Consider the following 14,630-nt stretch of genomic DNA (forward strand, 5'->3'; position numbering starts at 1 on the left):
GTCATTCTCCATTGTATTTTGGATTGAAGTCAAAGACTGAGTGTGGTAATAGCCATTTACTCATGCATATTTCACTAGAAGATGGAAAATCTGAACTTTAAATATAGTAACTTCCTAAGCTAATAGATTTCTAGTTGGGTGCCCTCATTTCCTTCCTTCTCCACTTTCCGAGTTCTCTGCAGTCTGGCTTCTGACCTCATTATCCAACTGAAGCCACTCTTTCCACAATGACGAATGATCTCTTCATGTACAATCTTCTCTGAGTCCTTATCCATCCTTCTTGCCCTTTCTGCAGCCCTTTACACTGCTGATCACCCTTCTCTCTTAACACATTCTTCTCTCATTTCTCTTGGTTTTCCTCCTACCTATGGTGCCCAGGCCTCAGTCTCCTTTGCTGGATCTTCATGCCTGTCACCCCTACAAAAGCTCTGTCCTGGGTCCTCTTCTCTCTTCCCTCTATACAAGTTTCCTTGGTGATCTCATCCAAAGCCCCCAGAGCTTTGAGCATCATCTCTCTGCAAATGACTCTCATATCTTTGTGGCCATCACTCTTTCCCAATCTCCAGCCTGGCCATTTTGGTTACCATTAGACATCTTGAACTAGCTGTCCCATAGATAGTTATATTTGACACATCCAAAATGGAATTCATTATCTTTCTTGCAGAGACAGAAACAAAAATCCTTCCCCTCTCCTTGACTTCCCTTTTGCTTTTGAAGGTACCACCCATCCTCCATCCTCCCACCCCTAGGAGTGGTCCTGGGCTCCTCACTCCCTCTAAATTAACACCACCACCACCACGCCATTTCCAAGCTATTGCCAAGGCCTGTGGATTATTTTTTCACATATCTCCAATACACCTCCTTCTCTTCCCTGCTGGTGTAGGGCACCATCCCTCATGCCAGGACTATGGTAAAAACTCCTGGGAATAGGGAGGGTTTGACCTGCCTCAAATCTTTCCCTACTCCACTCAGTCATCAAGTTGATCTTCCTCAAATGTATCTCTCAATTCAAGAAATTCTACTGGTTCCTTATTATGTTCAGATTCAAAGTTCCTCAGAGCCACACTTTCTTAGCTCTCCAGTCTTCTTACAGTACACTCCTCTCCACATCCTCTTCCAGCCGGTGGCATTGATCTCCTGGCTGTTCTTCTCAGGTTCCCATCTCCAGACTCTATCCTTCATGCCGGGAACCGTCTCCTTCCTCATCCCTGCCTTCTGGCTCCCTTCAGGGTCCATCTTTAGCCAGGAGCCCTCCCTAATCATTGTGCCTTCCTTCTGAGACCACCCCCAACCGATCCTGCCTGTTTATTATAGGAACATAGTTGTTTATTTGAACATAGACTGTGAGCTCCTTGAGGGCAAGAACTCCTTTTGCATAGTAGTTAACTAAAAGAACTTCAAAGGTCATCTGATTCAATCTCCTCATTGTACAGAGTAGGAAACTGAGGCTGGAAGAGGTGAAATCACTTGAATAAGGCAGCATGCTACAGTGGTCAGAATGCCAAACCAAAAAGTCAAGAAAATCTGGCTGCATATCTCACCTCAGACTTGTTAGTTGTGTGGCCCTGAGTAAGTAAGCCTCAGTTAGTTCATTGGCGCAATGGGAATGTTCATTCCCAGAGCACTTAATTCATGAGAGCCAGGGAGCTAGAGCATATCAGGGGCTATAGAAATGCAGGTGCTCTACCATCATTGCCCAAGGCCATGCCCACCCATATTAAGTCACAGAGTCCAGACTGAACCCATATGTGTTGAATAGCTCCATCAGTTCTTGCCTACTGCATTTGATTGAGTTCCATTCATCAACCATGAAGAGCTGAGTCCTGAGTCTCTTCCCAGCTCTGGGCAAACACCCCTTCTACTGACTGACCCCCAGAGCCTGCATACAAATGTTCATGCTTCTCTCCCAGTCCAAATTGAGAATGCTGACTATTCCAGACCCAAAGGGGAAAGTTTGAAACTCATTTTTCCTGCATTCTACAGTGGGCAGAACAGCAACCCATGCTCTGGTACTGGCGCAACTCTACTGTTCAGGAAGGTGCCTTGGTATGCATGGCTTCATCGTGCCCATCCGGAGCCTTGAAGACCACTCACCTCTGCCAGGTAGTATCTGGTGGTCTGAGCTGTTGTCCCATCCATTTCTGGGATTGTCCAAGCTCACTGCTTCCAGAGGCCACAACACCCAATGTTGTTGGTCAGTCACCCAGTGACACAGCTCCTTCACCTCCCCTTCCTGTCCTCAGGTGGGGAGAGAGCAGGTGGAATCAAGGGGGGGAAGTGGGGACATGGGTAGAAACCTTCCTGCTGAGGGCTATTTGCCTCTTGCTCCTTCTTCAGGAATAACTGTAGGAGATATCGGACCCAAAATGAGCTTTGAGCAAACAGACAACGGCTTCCTCCAGTTGGATCATGTGCGGATTCCCAGGGAAAACATGCTGAACCGTTTCTCCCAGGTAAAAAAATAAAGAGGCGTGAAGGCCAGAGTGACTCTTGGAGAACTGATTTTGAGCAGGCAGGAGAACCTTATAGCATCAGGAGGAGATGTCTTCATGTCGGAGACTTGAAGGAATTAACCAGCATTTATTAGATCCCTGCTGTATCCTGGATGCTGGCCTAGGTGCTGGCAAAGCAAAGTGAAAAATGAAAAGGTCCCTGCTTTCAGAGAGCTTGCACTCTATTAGGAAGGAGGTATTCTGGGGAATATTTGGGGGAGCGTCAAACCTCCATCTCTTTTTCTGGCTGTTTCCAAAAATCAGATGACCCTTCTGCAGGCTCACCCTAGATGATGCTTAATAAGCTCTTCTTGACTTGGCTTTGTCTTTGTGGCTCTAGCATCAGGTCAGACAACAGGCGCAATATAAAGGCATACTGGTTTCTTTAAGAGAGTAAGGGTAAGGATAAGGTCTTCTCAGGAGTGAAGGAAAACAATCATTTGAGAGCATAAATGGGATGTGTTTATATGTTTAACAAAAATTAAGCTTACTGCTTCATAGTCATACGTCTGCTTCATCTCTTCAGGCATAGGGAGAAGCTCTGTGTGACTTTGGTCAAGTCACTCAACATCCCTGAGTCTCCGTTTAACCCATTCATAAACTGAAGGAATTGGACTGGTTGTTCTCTCAAGTCCTTTTCATTCTAAAGCTGTAACCCTAGAAAAAAGGACTAAGAGGCAAAGGGGGATCAGGTGTTTGGTGTCACCATTTGTAAAAGCAGTCGACTGGCCTCAGATCTAGCTCTGACACCCCCAGATGCTTTGGGCTTGCAGAAGAAGGGCAGATCTGCTTTCTTCCTATCTCAACCAAACACTGCAGTACCTTCTGGCTCCGAGTACTCAGGGACCCCAGCCCCTCTCTCTTTCAATCTCACCCCCAGGTTCTACCAGATGGCACCTATGTGAAGCAGGGCATCCCCCAGAGCAATTACCTCACCATGATTGTGGTTCGGGTCCAGCTGCTGGCCAGCGAGATCACCCCTGCCCTGATGAAGGCGTGCACCATTGCCACCCGCTACTCAGTCATCCGCCATCAGTCCAAGATCAAGCCCAGGTACAGAAGCGGTGTTCCCCCTGTCCCCCTCTGCCCTGTCATGTATCTTCACTTTCCTTGCCTTCAAGAACTGGATATAAACAGGATGGTCAGGAAATCTCAGAGGCTAGCAATTCCATTTTGCAATCGAGGAGACCGAGAAAGTCAAGGGAGGATAAGTGATTTGTTCAATTCATACAGGGTGTAAAAAACTGGGCCAGGATTTGAACTCAAGTCCTCTGATTCCAAACAAGTGTCATTTATTTCTATTGTTACACTTATCTCCCTAATCAGCATTTGACTAAACTGGGCCATTTCTGGGGGTCCTCTAGGCTTCCCCCACCCTTCCACATAGATTCTGTTGATCGATGTGAGCTCTTCTCAGCTGAGGTTAAGAAGGTTAAGTCAGGGGCCAGGAAAGAGTGTGTAGCTCTGTCAGACTGCCAAAAAGATCATCATCATTTTCAATCATCCCCACCCCCTCTCACCTTCCATTGGGACATGTGATCTATCATGCAATCAATCAGCATTTAATAAATGCCTGCTGTGTGCCAGGAACCTTATTAGGAGTTGGGAATTAGGCCCTGCAAGAATTAAGCAGATTTTTTCTGATCAGTTTATATTGCCTTTGAGTTCACTTCATGGAAAGAATAATAATACTTTTTGAATGGGGGGGGGGGAAGCATGAAGCAGGCTTATGAGTCAGATGGAATAGAGCTGTGCTCCCCGATTTTAAAGTAATGAATTTAGGGGAAGGAAGGAAAAGCAGGAAAAGGTCTAGTTGGGGGAAGGAAAGATTGGGTCATGGTCAACCCCCTGGAACTTCTCAGAACCTCCTCTACCCATCCCCAAGTGCTCTGAGGGCATCTCCAAATCTGAGTTCACTCCCTGAGTAAGGTCGATTCCTCCTTCCCAGGTTCCTCCTTCTCCCATTCATGGAAGCCTTTTCCTCTGGCCTTGATAATTTGGCCAAATTGTGAGGGCAGAAAAAGAGAGAAGGAAAAAGTTGTCTTGTCCAAAGCTAAGGGAGAGAGAAGAAGATACTAATGATAATGTCCTGAGATTCAACAAAAACTTTCCACCTTCTAGCCCCCGTGGAGAGCTATTTGGTAGATCCCCATCCTGAGGAGGAGCCTTCCACCACTCTTAATGTTGTTAATTTTGTTCTGTTGATGTTAAAGCTGTTCTGTGGTAGAATAACTACCCTGTCCACTGCTAAATTTTGTATAAGGGCCTAAGCATCATCCTTTCAGTGGGTTTTACATTAAGAATGTGCTCCAGGGGGAGGGAAGAAAAATAGCAATGCCTTTAAGATTTAAATGCCCATTTCTCATCATAATTGATCTGATCCTCACACCATGTTTTTCTGACATACTAACTAGCAGGAAGGGAGAAGCATGTCATCCACATATGGGTTTAACAAATGCTTCCCAAGAGACTAATGGAGCTCGCCATCTTTGCCAGGCAGCCCAGATGCTTCTTCCTTGTAATCTGCCCCTTCCTCTGAACAGTTCCACTCAGGTCAGCATTTTTTAGGTCGTGGGGGAGGAGGCTGAGAAAGGCGAAGCAGCTTGTCCTTAGAAGCCCTGGCTAATGTAGGAGAGGTGGGGTATAGATTAGTATAGGACTGGGAATTGGCATCAGCTCGGTAAACTGGGCAGATAGAAACTCATGAACCAGGTAGACCAACAGGACGTAAGGAGGCAAACCATTGTGTGTGTGACAAAGTTTAGGCAAATGGGGATCAATCAGAAGATCTGCTCATTCAATCAATAGTCATTATTATTGGTGGAGAATAATATTCTTCCTTCAGGAGTAAGGAGCTAATTATCAGCTCCTATCGGGCAGGGACAATTTCTTTTCAAGTACCTGGTAAAGTGTCTGACTAATGTCATAAATAATCATTGATTAACTGATTGATTGATTGAACAGCAGGGCAAAGCAACTGGGCAAATAGTTTTGAAAAACAAGGACGGACCTTCAGACCCTGAGTTTTATGACCCCAGAAAGAACACCCCAAGTTTAGGAGATCATTGAGAGGTCTGGGATGAGGCAGCTGGAGTCCACAGGGGCAGTGGGGAAACAGCAGATCCTGATGGCTCCCAAGACCTTTCCTGCCTTGTCCATTCTCCCCCTTTCTTCCTTGTACTTGACTCTACTGTTCTGAGAATAGGTGGTACCTCTAAAAGGAGATCTGTGAAAGGCAAAACCATAGCCATCATATGTGAACCAAGTAACACGGACTATAGAGCACTCCATGTTCTGTAAGCCAGATTTCAACAAAGTGGGTTGGGGAAAAGGTTGACCTTCCCCAGTCCATATTTGGATCAGAGTTGGGGTTTTTTTCCTTGTAAAGAAGAATTGCCATCAGAGACTAGAGTTCCCTAAGTTAATATATAAAAATATATTTTACCCTTTCTTACCAAGAACCTATTTATCTAAGACGCAAATAGCATTTCCTGAATTGGTGTAGTAGCAATGTCTCATCTGTGCTCTAGGAAGGCAAGTGTTTGAACTAGAAACTCCCCCATCAAATGACATAGTATAGGAGGTGGGGGGCAGGGGGGGGTGGTAAGAAGAAAGCATCAACCCTTAAGTCAGATACCTTGGGTATGGGCTCTCCAATACCTTCCCCTAACCTTCCTTATGGGTGACTTTGGCCTTAATGTAACTCTCCTCAGTCTCCTCATCTACAAAAGAAGGGTGTTGGACAAAATGTCTTTGGAGGTCCCTCCCAGATGACAATTCCATGTAGGCATGCAACATAAGCAAAGCTGTAAACCTTTCCAGGACAAATGTTAATACTACAGCAAGCAACCTGGCCTTGGTGCTGAGGATCAGGGTTCAGAGCTTTGCTCTGCTACTTATGATTAATGTGACCTTGACCCAAACCTTGGGCATGTTATTTCTGGGCCCCCATTTCCTCATCTGTACAATGGGGACAGTTGACTGAATGGCCACTCTAACCCTACAATCTGTGACCAATATGAATATGAATAATTTAGTATTAATGATAACTTATCAAAGATCTCAAATCTTCTAGAGTGGAAGTCATAGTTAGTGACACCAACCGTCCACCAATAAAAAAACCACTTTCTACAGTCTGGGTTTTACAAGTCCTTGAGAAAGGTGGACCCGTATCTGTTAACAGGGCATTGAAGAAAACTAATGGAGCTATGAGGGAAATTCTGCAAGTTCCTAGTTGGAAAGATCACCTAGTCCAACCCCTCATTTTACTTGAGGGAACTGGGGCCCAAGGTCAGAGATATTGTAAATGTTGGAATCAGGGTCCCTCAGTCAAGAAAGCATGTCTTAGCCAGGTGTGGAGGCACGCACTTGAAATCCCTTCTACTGGGGGAGGTAGAGGCTGACAGAGTTGCTCTGAGCTGCAGTGGGGTTAAGGTAATCTGGTGTCTGTCTTCAGGAGAGCAGGGAGAGGCCCTAAGGTAGGAAGGGACCAGGTTTCTGCCATGCCAGTCATGTTTTCTCATCTCTTGCTTGGTTATCTAAGAGACTTGGGCTACAGACAGCCTAAGGGCCCTTCTGGCTTTCCCTGCTATTATTCTATAAATTCAGCCTCATTTCCTCCCTGTTGATTTCATGCCCCCAACATCTGGTCCCAAGAGAGGCAAAACTCATATGTAATGGTTCATAAAACACTCACATGCAACACTTCACTCTATGAAAGCAGAAGGATGTGGCAAGAAGAACAGAGTAAGTTCCATTTAACAGACAGAAAAACTGAGACCCAGGAGCTCTAGTTATTGACTTGAGATTACAAAGCATGTTCATGTTTCTAACTAGCAAACTGTGGCACAGAGAAAAATTACCCCATCGGGAGTCAGAAGACCCAGATTTGCACTCCTGGCTCTGCCACTTACTTGAACCTGGGTGGCCTTGGGCAAACACAACCCCCTTGGGTCTCGGTATCCTCACACACTTAGGGGACTGGCCCAGATGAGCCCTAAGCCCTTCTAGATCTCAAGTCCTCTGTTCCTTACTGGAGTTAATGAGTCAGTTGCTAGATTTCTAAGCATCAAAAAACAAAATGGATCTGTATTGGTGGATGCAGAATGAGATTTTCTCACTCCACAAAATCCAAGCCAAGCCTCACATTTGGTTTTCCAGGGCTGCACCCTGGGAAGTAACTATAGGTACTAAACCTCGATCACAGGGGTCCTGGCTTCATGAGCTCTTATATATTCTCTCCTTCTCTCTCTCTTGGCTTTTCCCACCTCCTCCCATTCTCTCAGTGAGCCAGAGGTCAAAATCCTTGACTATCAAACTCAGCAACAGAAGCTGTTTTCCCAGCTGGCCAAGGCTTACGCCTTCCATTTCATATATAAAAGCTTCAACGAGTTCTTCCAAAAATCCTACCAAGAAATAATCAAAGGAAATTCCACCAGCCTGCCAGAGGTAACTGGTGGGGGGGGGGAGAAGTGGGGGACCATGACATTGGGAATATTCTTGATTCTTGTAGGATATACCATTCTTCCACAAAGGCCTAGCCCCAGAAGAACTCTCCTTTCCATTTCCAGTTTGTACCATCTCCTGGGAAAGCAAGGCATGGTCATTGCAGACCACATGCTTCCTAGAAGAGGCTCTGGGCTCCCTCTCAGCTCTCCCCCTTTCATTCCCTGTTCTCTGGGGCTCCAGCCCTCCTTTTACTGAAGTCACAGAGGAAGACAAAACATCATCCCTACCCACCCTCAAGGAGCTCACAGCTTTAGAATAAAATGGTCCTTGGTCAGCCCAATTGGGAGATTCCTACAAGTGTGCAGACAAGAGGCAGTGAGACCTTGGACCACAGTGGTCATCTGTGAGCAGAGGAGAATAGAGAAGAGGACACAGGAAACAGGGAATGACAGTGGCAGCTGGCTGATCTCATAGGATCTTGGGTCTAGACATGGAAAGGATGTGGGAGTGAAGGAAAGTTAGTAAGAAGCATAAGAAGCAAGATTTGAACCCAGGGCTCTTCCACCCTATTATCCTGCTGGATGGCAGTGGGGACAGAGCTCTGAATCAGACATCATCTGTTGCCTTGGCAAGGTGATCAAACCTCTCCAGGTGGCAGCTCCATCCATGAATTGGCAAGACTTGGAGGGGTTAGTCCTTCCCTAATCACCCCTGCCAGGATGCTAGGGAAGAGGAAGTAATAAGTGCATCATGGCTTGTGGATCCCCCCAGGTGCCTAAGGAATCTCCAACATTCTTCTAACCCCATAGATGATGCCCAGTGTCTCAGTGATGGCCATTGCCACCTAGTAAACCAGAGAATCACCCTCACAGAGAACAGCAAGAACAACTCATTCACCAATTGGCTTGGGGGGTCCCCCATTATTCATGTCTTTGACAAGAATTAAGTTACTGATTATAATGGATTTCAACCAATGCAGGGTTACTCCTTATTTTCATCTAGAAATACCAAGTTCTCTTTCACATGGATGAGCTATGCTTACCTTTATTTCATAGAAAAGAATCAAATTGTATTTGTAAAAACTTGTAAAATTGGGATCAAACCTCTTTCAAATCAGCGTGAATTTGTGAGTTCAAATTCCACGTCTGAAGTAATTTTTTTCCCCTAAATATTAAAAGTGATTATATTTGGCAAACCCTGAAGGAGCAGTGTTTGGACAGAAAAAGTTGAATGTAAGTTTTCCCTCACCCTTATTCTCCCTCTCCCTGTGCACCCCACCCCACCCCCAGCTCACTGCACCCCTACTAAATTTGGTCTGTTTATCTTCACAGCTTCATGCACTCAGCGCAGGAATGAAGGCCATGGTGTCAGACCACTGTGTCCAGGGAGCTGAGATCTGTCGAAGGGCCTGTGGTGGGCACGGCTACTCCCTGCTGAGTGGACTGCCTTCCCTGGTTACGAAAGTAACAGGCTCCTGTACCTATGAAGGGGAAAACACCGTGCTGTACCTGCAGACAGCCAGGTATGACTGAAATCTAGGAACTAGAAATCTCTGATCACCTTCCCAGGAAGGTCACCAGGCTTATTTGGAGAATCTTTGAAGAATCTCCCTTAAAAGGGACCCCCCCCACACACACACACACCACCAGGGAATAGTTGTGACTGCAGTTCCAGAGAATCATAGATTTCAGAGCTGGAAGGGGCCTTGGAGGCAATTTACTCCAATTTACTTTCATTCATGTAAAAAATAAGACACCCCCCCCCAAGAGAATGAAAAGTGACTTTCTGAAGCTTCCATAGAGTTCAGTGATTTAGAGCAGGAAGAAATCTTAGTCACCTTATCTCTTTTGACATATGAGAAAATTGTGGCCCAGAGAGGGTAAAGTACCACAGTCACCCAAGTGAGAAGGTGCTCAGAGTCTAAATTTGAACCCAAGTCTCTTCAGGGCACTGTCCTGCTGATGGATGATGCCCAGAGGGCACAAAGTTCCTCTATAGTCATTGTTCTGATGCTAGTTGGGGGGCAACAGCATGAATCTCTACTGACATTGGCGCCATATTGATTCCTATCTTTGGTGGTCACTGAGGGACCTGGAGACAGATTCAGCATCACAGACCTCAGTAACAGTAAGTAGAGATTCTTGGGCAAACTCATAATTTGAGCCCACAAATTCACACTGATTTGAGAGAAGTTTGATCCCACCTTCACATGTTTTTAAAAGTGAAATTTTATTTTTTCAATTATGAGATGAAGGTAGTATCCATGTGAAAAAGATCTTGGGACCTTAAGACACAACAGCCAGAAGATCTCAGCTGAGGGGTCTTAGACTACAGCATCAGAAGACAACAGTCAATCTTAGTGGGCTTTGCTCAAGTCAGAGCACATCTGGACCCAACATTTTAGGAAAGACATGGACAAAATGAATCACATGCAGAGAAAGATGACCAGGACAGCCAAAAGTGGCACAATCATTGTCTCCAAGAATTGCATGGGTTGTCACGTGGTAGAGGAATTAGGCTTCATCTGCTTGGCAGGATGGGCCAGAATGAGAAACAATGAACAGAAGTTGCAGAGGCAGATTTCAGCTTAATGTAAAGAAAATATTCCTAAACAAATTAAGCAGACCCAGAATAGAACAGTGTCTCAGGATGGAGAGTTCCGGGTCACCAGCAGATCTTTAAGCAGCGAGTCTCAGAATCTGGGTGCTCACACTGCATTTAATATGGGGGAATAAGCAATGGCAACTCGCCCACATCAGGTGGGAAGCTGGGAAGAAATCCAAGGCTCTCTCTTTGGCACTCAGCCTCCATTTGTATTTCTAGAAAATCTTAAGAGGTCCATCCAAAGGGACACTTCTAAATAGGATCCAGATGGTTGCTGAGTGACTAAGGAGGACCGAGGCCACCTACTCACTTGACATTTCCTTCAGGTATCTGGTAAAGAGCTACCTACAGATTCAATCTTCCCAAGGCTCTCTGAAGCAGAGGACCCTTCCTCAATCTATCCAGTATCTCACTTCAGCTTGGACAGGCAAGTGTCCGGCACAGACGACAGCAGACTTCCTCAGCCCAGCCCTCTACATTGAAGCCTATGCACACGTAGCAGAAAGGTCAGTGAGATGCACACGACTCCCCACATGGAAGAGGACAGGTGGTCTTTCCTTCTCCTTTCATCGTTCAGATTTTCCTTCAAGATGACCAAGGCTCCCTTTGGGTTGGATTAGTCTAGAGAAGTCTATCCATGAAGAGAGAAGGGAAAGGGAAAGAGATGGAGAAAGAAAAGGAGAGAGAGAGAGAGAGATGGGGGAAAGGGAGGCAGAGAAAGATAGGGAGGGAGAGGGGAAGGAAGAGAAAGGGAAAGGGAGAGAGGGAAGAGAGAGAAACAAATGAAGGAGCAAGGGGGGGAGGAGAGCTGGAGAGAGGGGGAGGGAGAGAATTGCCATACAAAAACCAAAGAGCCTTAAGTAACCAGGTTGTGGATCATATCCTGTGTAGGCTAGGCCAGCATATGTTAGTGATTACACAAAGATTAAGCCAGAAAGGTCAGACCCTGCTGGGAGGACGGAGATTCTAAGTTTGGAAGAGAGCAAACAGGAGCCAAAAAGCCAGGCCAGGATGATGCCAGAGTCTGCAAAGTGCTGAGCTCCAGGTGCTGAAAGGAAAAAGAAAAGCATCCAGTAGAGAGGAGGCTGAGGGAGTGGAGGCAGGTCCCAACCAGGTCAGGGGAGGCTGGGAAGTTGCCAACCTTGGCTGGCCAAGTGCATTGCTACCCTGGCAGTCAGGCCCCAGGGCACTGGTGTTACCCCCTACCTACATCCTAAGTCAGGTGAACTTGTTCACTGAGTGAAAGGTCAAGGCCAAATACCCTTCCGACTGTAGAGGGCTGGGGGGTGTGGGGGACAGTACAGAAGGGCTTGAAAAAATTCACCCTAGAACTTTCTTATGTGGCTGATTTTCTTTCAGTAAGAAGAGTCAAGTCAAACAGTATTTATTAAATTCCAACTGTGTGCTAAGCACTATGAATATAAAAAAGGGTAAAAACCGAGTCCTGCCCTCAAGGAGCTTACGATCTAATGGGGGGGACAGCAAGCAGACAACTCTGAACATACCATACAATATAAATTAAAGATACTTTGTAAAGATAAGAGAGGATTAAACTGTAATAATGAATAGTTTTGGGGAGTCATCTTCTCTATTTCCTTGGCTCCCACCATGGTCAGGGGCATGAACTAGAACCAAACCTAAGCGGATTGGTCTGCCCATGTTAAACCAATGGTATTGAGGCAGGAGCCTGGATAGAAAAGTGACTTAGCTCAGAAAAGGAAGGGTTTCACCACCAAGCAGAGGATTTGCCATCAGATCCTGCAGGTCACAGATAACAGAGCAGAAGGTCAGTCCCTTGAGGTAGAGCCTGTCTTGGTTTTGATTCTTGTAGACCTGATATTTGGTATGAATGAAGTGCTTCACAAACACCTGTTGTGTGAAACCTGTGTCCTCAAAAGTGAGTTGGCCTGGATAAAGGCAGCCTACCACAGAGAGAAGCCAAGGATAAAGTTGGACATATCCCAAGTGCCAGACAACAGAGCTCTGTCATAGACCAGATATCCAGAGGCAGATGGCCCAGTAGAAAAAGGATAGATGAATGGACACTGCCATACATTCTTTGTTTTTACCTTCCTCAGGCTTATAAGGAACTCAGTTCATAAACTACATGATTTGACCAGTTCTGGGATTGACCAGTATGTTGCATGGAACCAGACCGCAATCCTGCATGTCCAGGCAGCCAAGGTGAGTCTTTTACTGACTATAATGAATGAATATATGACAGCTCACTCTACCTCTCTCTCTCTCTCTCTCTCTCTCTCTCTCTCTCTCTCTCTCTCTCTCCCCCTCTCTCCCTCTCTCCCCCTCTCTCCCTCTCTCCCCCATGCCTCTCCCTCTATCTCTCCCCCTCACTTTCTCCCTGTGTCTCCCTCTCTCTCTCTCTCTCTTCCCTCCCTCTCTCCTCTCTTCTCTCTGTCTCTCTTTGTCCTACAGCTACATACCTCTCATAATCATTCAAATCTGCCCTCATTTTATTACCAAGGTTTCAGTATTCAATATTTTCACTAAATAACTTAAATCCCATCCATAAGATTGCTTTGGAGTTATGAGACCACCTAATAACCCAGCTTTTATTGGATTCTGGTTATTTAAAGACTTCACTTCAAAGAGAACAGAAGAAAAAGGAGCTAGAGTCCAGATTCCTTTCCCTTCCTGCCTCCTCTTGTGCTGTGCTGGTGTTTCATTTCATTTCGTGGATATATTACTTAAGCCTTCTATGTTTTTGGGAAAGGGTCTCCTTCTTCCCCCTTGCCAGTGTCTGAAAGAGGAAGGTGTCTCCACTCAGTCAATAAGCAATTTATCAATCACCTACTATGTGTATAAAGAAAAGATAAAGACAAGTCCCTGCCTTCATGGAGCTTATGATGTACACAGGTCTGGATGAGTAAGCTATGGCCAGTGTCCTCTCTGAGGAGAGGCAGAAACATGAGAGATCCAACAGGCTTCTTTCACTGAGATAGGGAGGAAGCCAGGAAAGCTAAGAGCCAGAGCAGAGAAGTGGGAATAGGGGAGGAAGAAGAGCGCTCTATACATGAAAGCCAGCCAGAGAAAATGCCTCAACTGGGAGATGAAGTACCATGCACAAAGAGGCTAATGTCACTGAATCACAGGGGACAGGGAAGGGAGACAGTGGAAGACTAGAAGGGGAGAAGGGCTAGGATAGGGTCTTAAGAGTCAGACCAAGGGTTTTCTGTTTCATTCTGGAAGTCATAGGCAGATGCTGGAGTTTACTGAGTTGGGAGGGAGGTGATGTGGTCAGATGTGTTGGAGGAGGATCACTTTGGTGAAGCTCAGGGGAGGAGGGTCTGCAGCACTGCAGTAGCCCACAGGTGATGAAGGCAGAATCGACAGCAACAGCTCAGATCTGGGGAGAAGGCAGAGTTGACAATGACCCCCCGTTACTATGGGGCTGGGGAAGATTTAGCAACCAAAAAAATCTGAGAATCTAATATAGGTCCTGCTGACAGTAGGCTTGACCAAGGAACCCTGGTAAGGCCATCCAGGAAGGCTTGGAATGGCCCTTGGCAAGATGAGACATGGCAGACTTGAGTAGACAGTGCCACCTGGTGGCACTTCAACACCATTGGCTGCCATTGGGAGCCTGGGTACAGAATTATATTGTCTTTGGTAGGCAGGAGCAGAGAGAACAGGACCAGGCAGAATAAATCCAGGACCCCCCAGATGGGCAAGTGATTATCACGAGATGAGCTGGAGATCCTGCACATGGAAGGATCTTGGAAAGTGAAGTGAAAATTTGTGTTCCGAAGTAAGGACTCTGAGTGACAGAGACAGAGAGAGACTAAATGGAGGAACCAATGAAGCACCTCTTTAGTTCTCAAGTCTTCTTAAAGCTGGGACCACCAAGTAAAACAAAGACGATCTGGGACTCTCGTATTGAAGATCTATTTGATGATGACCCTGTCCTGAGAGATTTCTTTCCAGGACCATTCCTTTCCCAGAGTGGCGCATTCAGTGACCCCACCCCCATTTTGGCTATAACTTTATGGCATAGTTTCAGGAAGTAGCACTCAAGTTAAAATAATGGGAAGGGAGAATAAATGAAAAGGTTTCGCAGGAGCAAGATTT

The 14,630-nt window shown here is 46.0% G+C and overlaps 1 protein-coding gene across 2 annotated transcripts in view; it reads left to right on the top strand.

The window, feature by feature from the left end:
* The window catches only part of ACOX2 (acyl-CoA oxidase 2), a 46,555-nt gene that overhangs the window by 17,484 nt on the left and 14,441 nt on the right, over positions 1-14,630 (top strand). For both annotated transcript variants that reach the window (XM_074198859.1, XM_074198858.1), the window contains exons 6-12: positions 1,984-2,103; positions 2,338-2,453; positions 3,373-3,545; positions 7,778-7,940; positions 9,272-9,462; positions 10,871-11,050; positions 12,623-12,728. In XM_074198859.1, the coding sequence (XP_074054960.1) occupies positions 1,984-2,103; positions 2,338-2,453; positions 3,373-3,545; positions 7,778-7,940; positions 9,272-9,462; positions 10,871-11,050; positions 12,623-12,728 (1,049 nt within the window). The remainder of the gene's footprint in view (positions 1-1,983; positions 2,104-2,337; positions 2,454-3,372; positions 3,546-7,777; positions 7,941-9,271; positions 9,463-10,870; positions 11,051-12,622; positions 12,729-14,630) is intronic.

This window comes from Macrotis lagotis, chromosome 8, assembly GCF_037893015.1.
Source record: "Macrotis lagotis isolate mMagLag1 chromosome 8, bilby.v1.9.chrom.fasta, whole genome shotgun sequence".
NCBI lineage: Eukaryota > Metazoa > Chordata > Mammalia > Peramelemorphia > Peramelidae > Macrotis > Macrotis lagotis.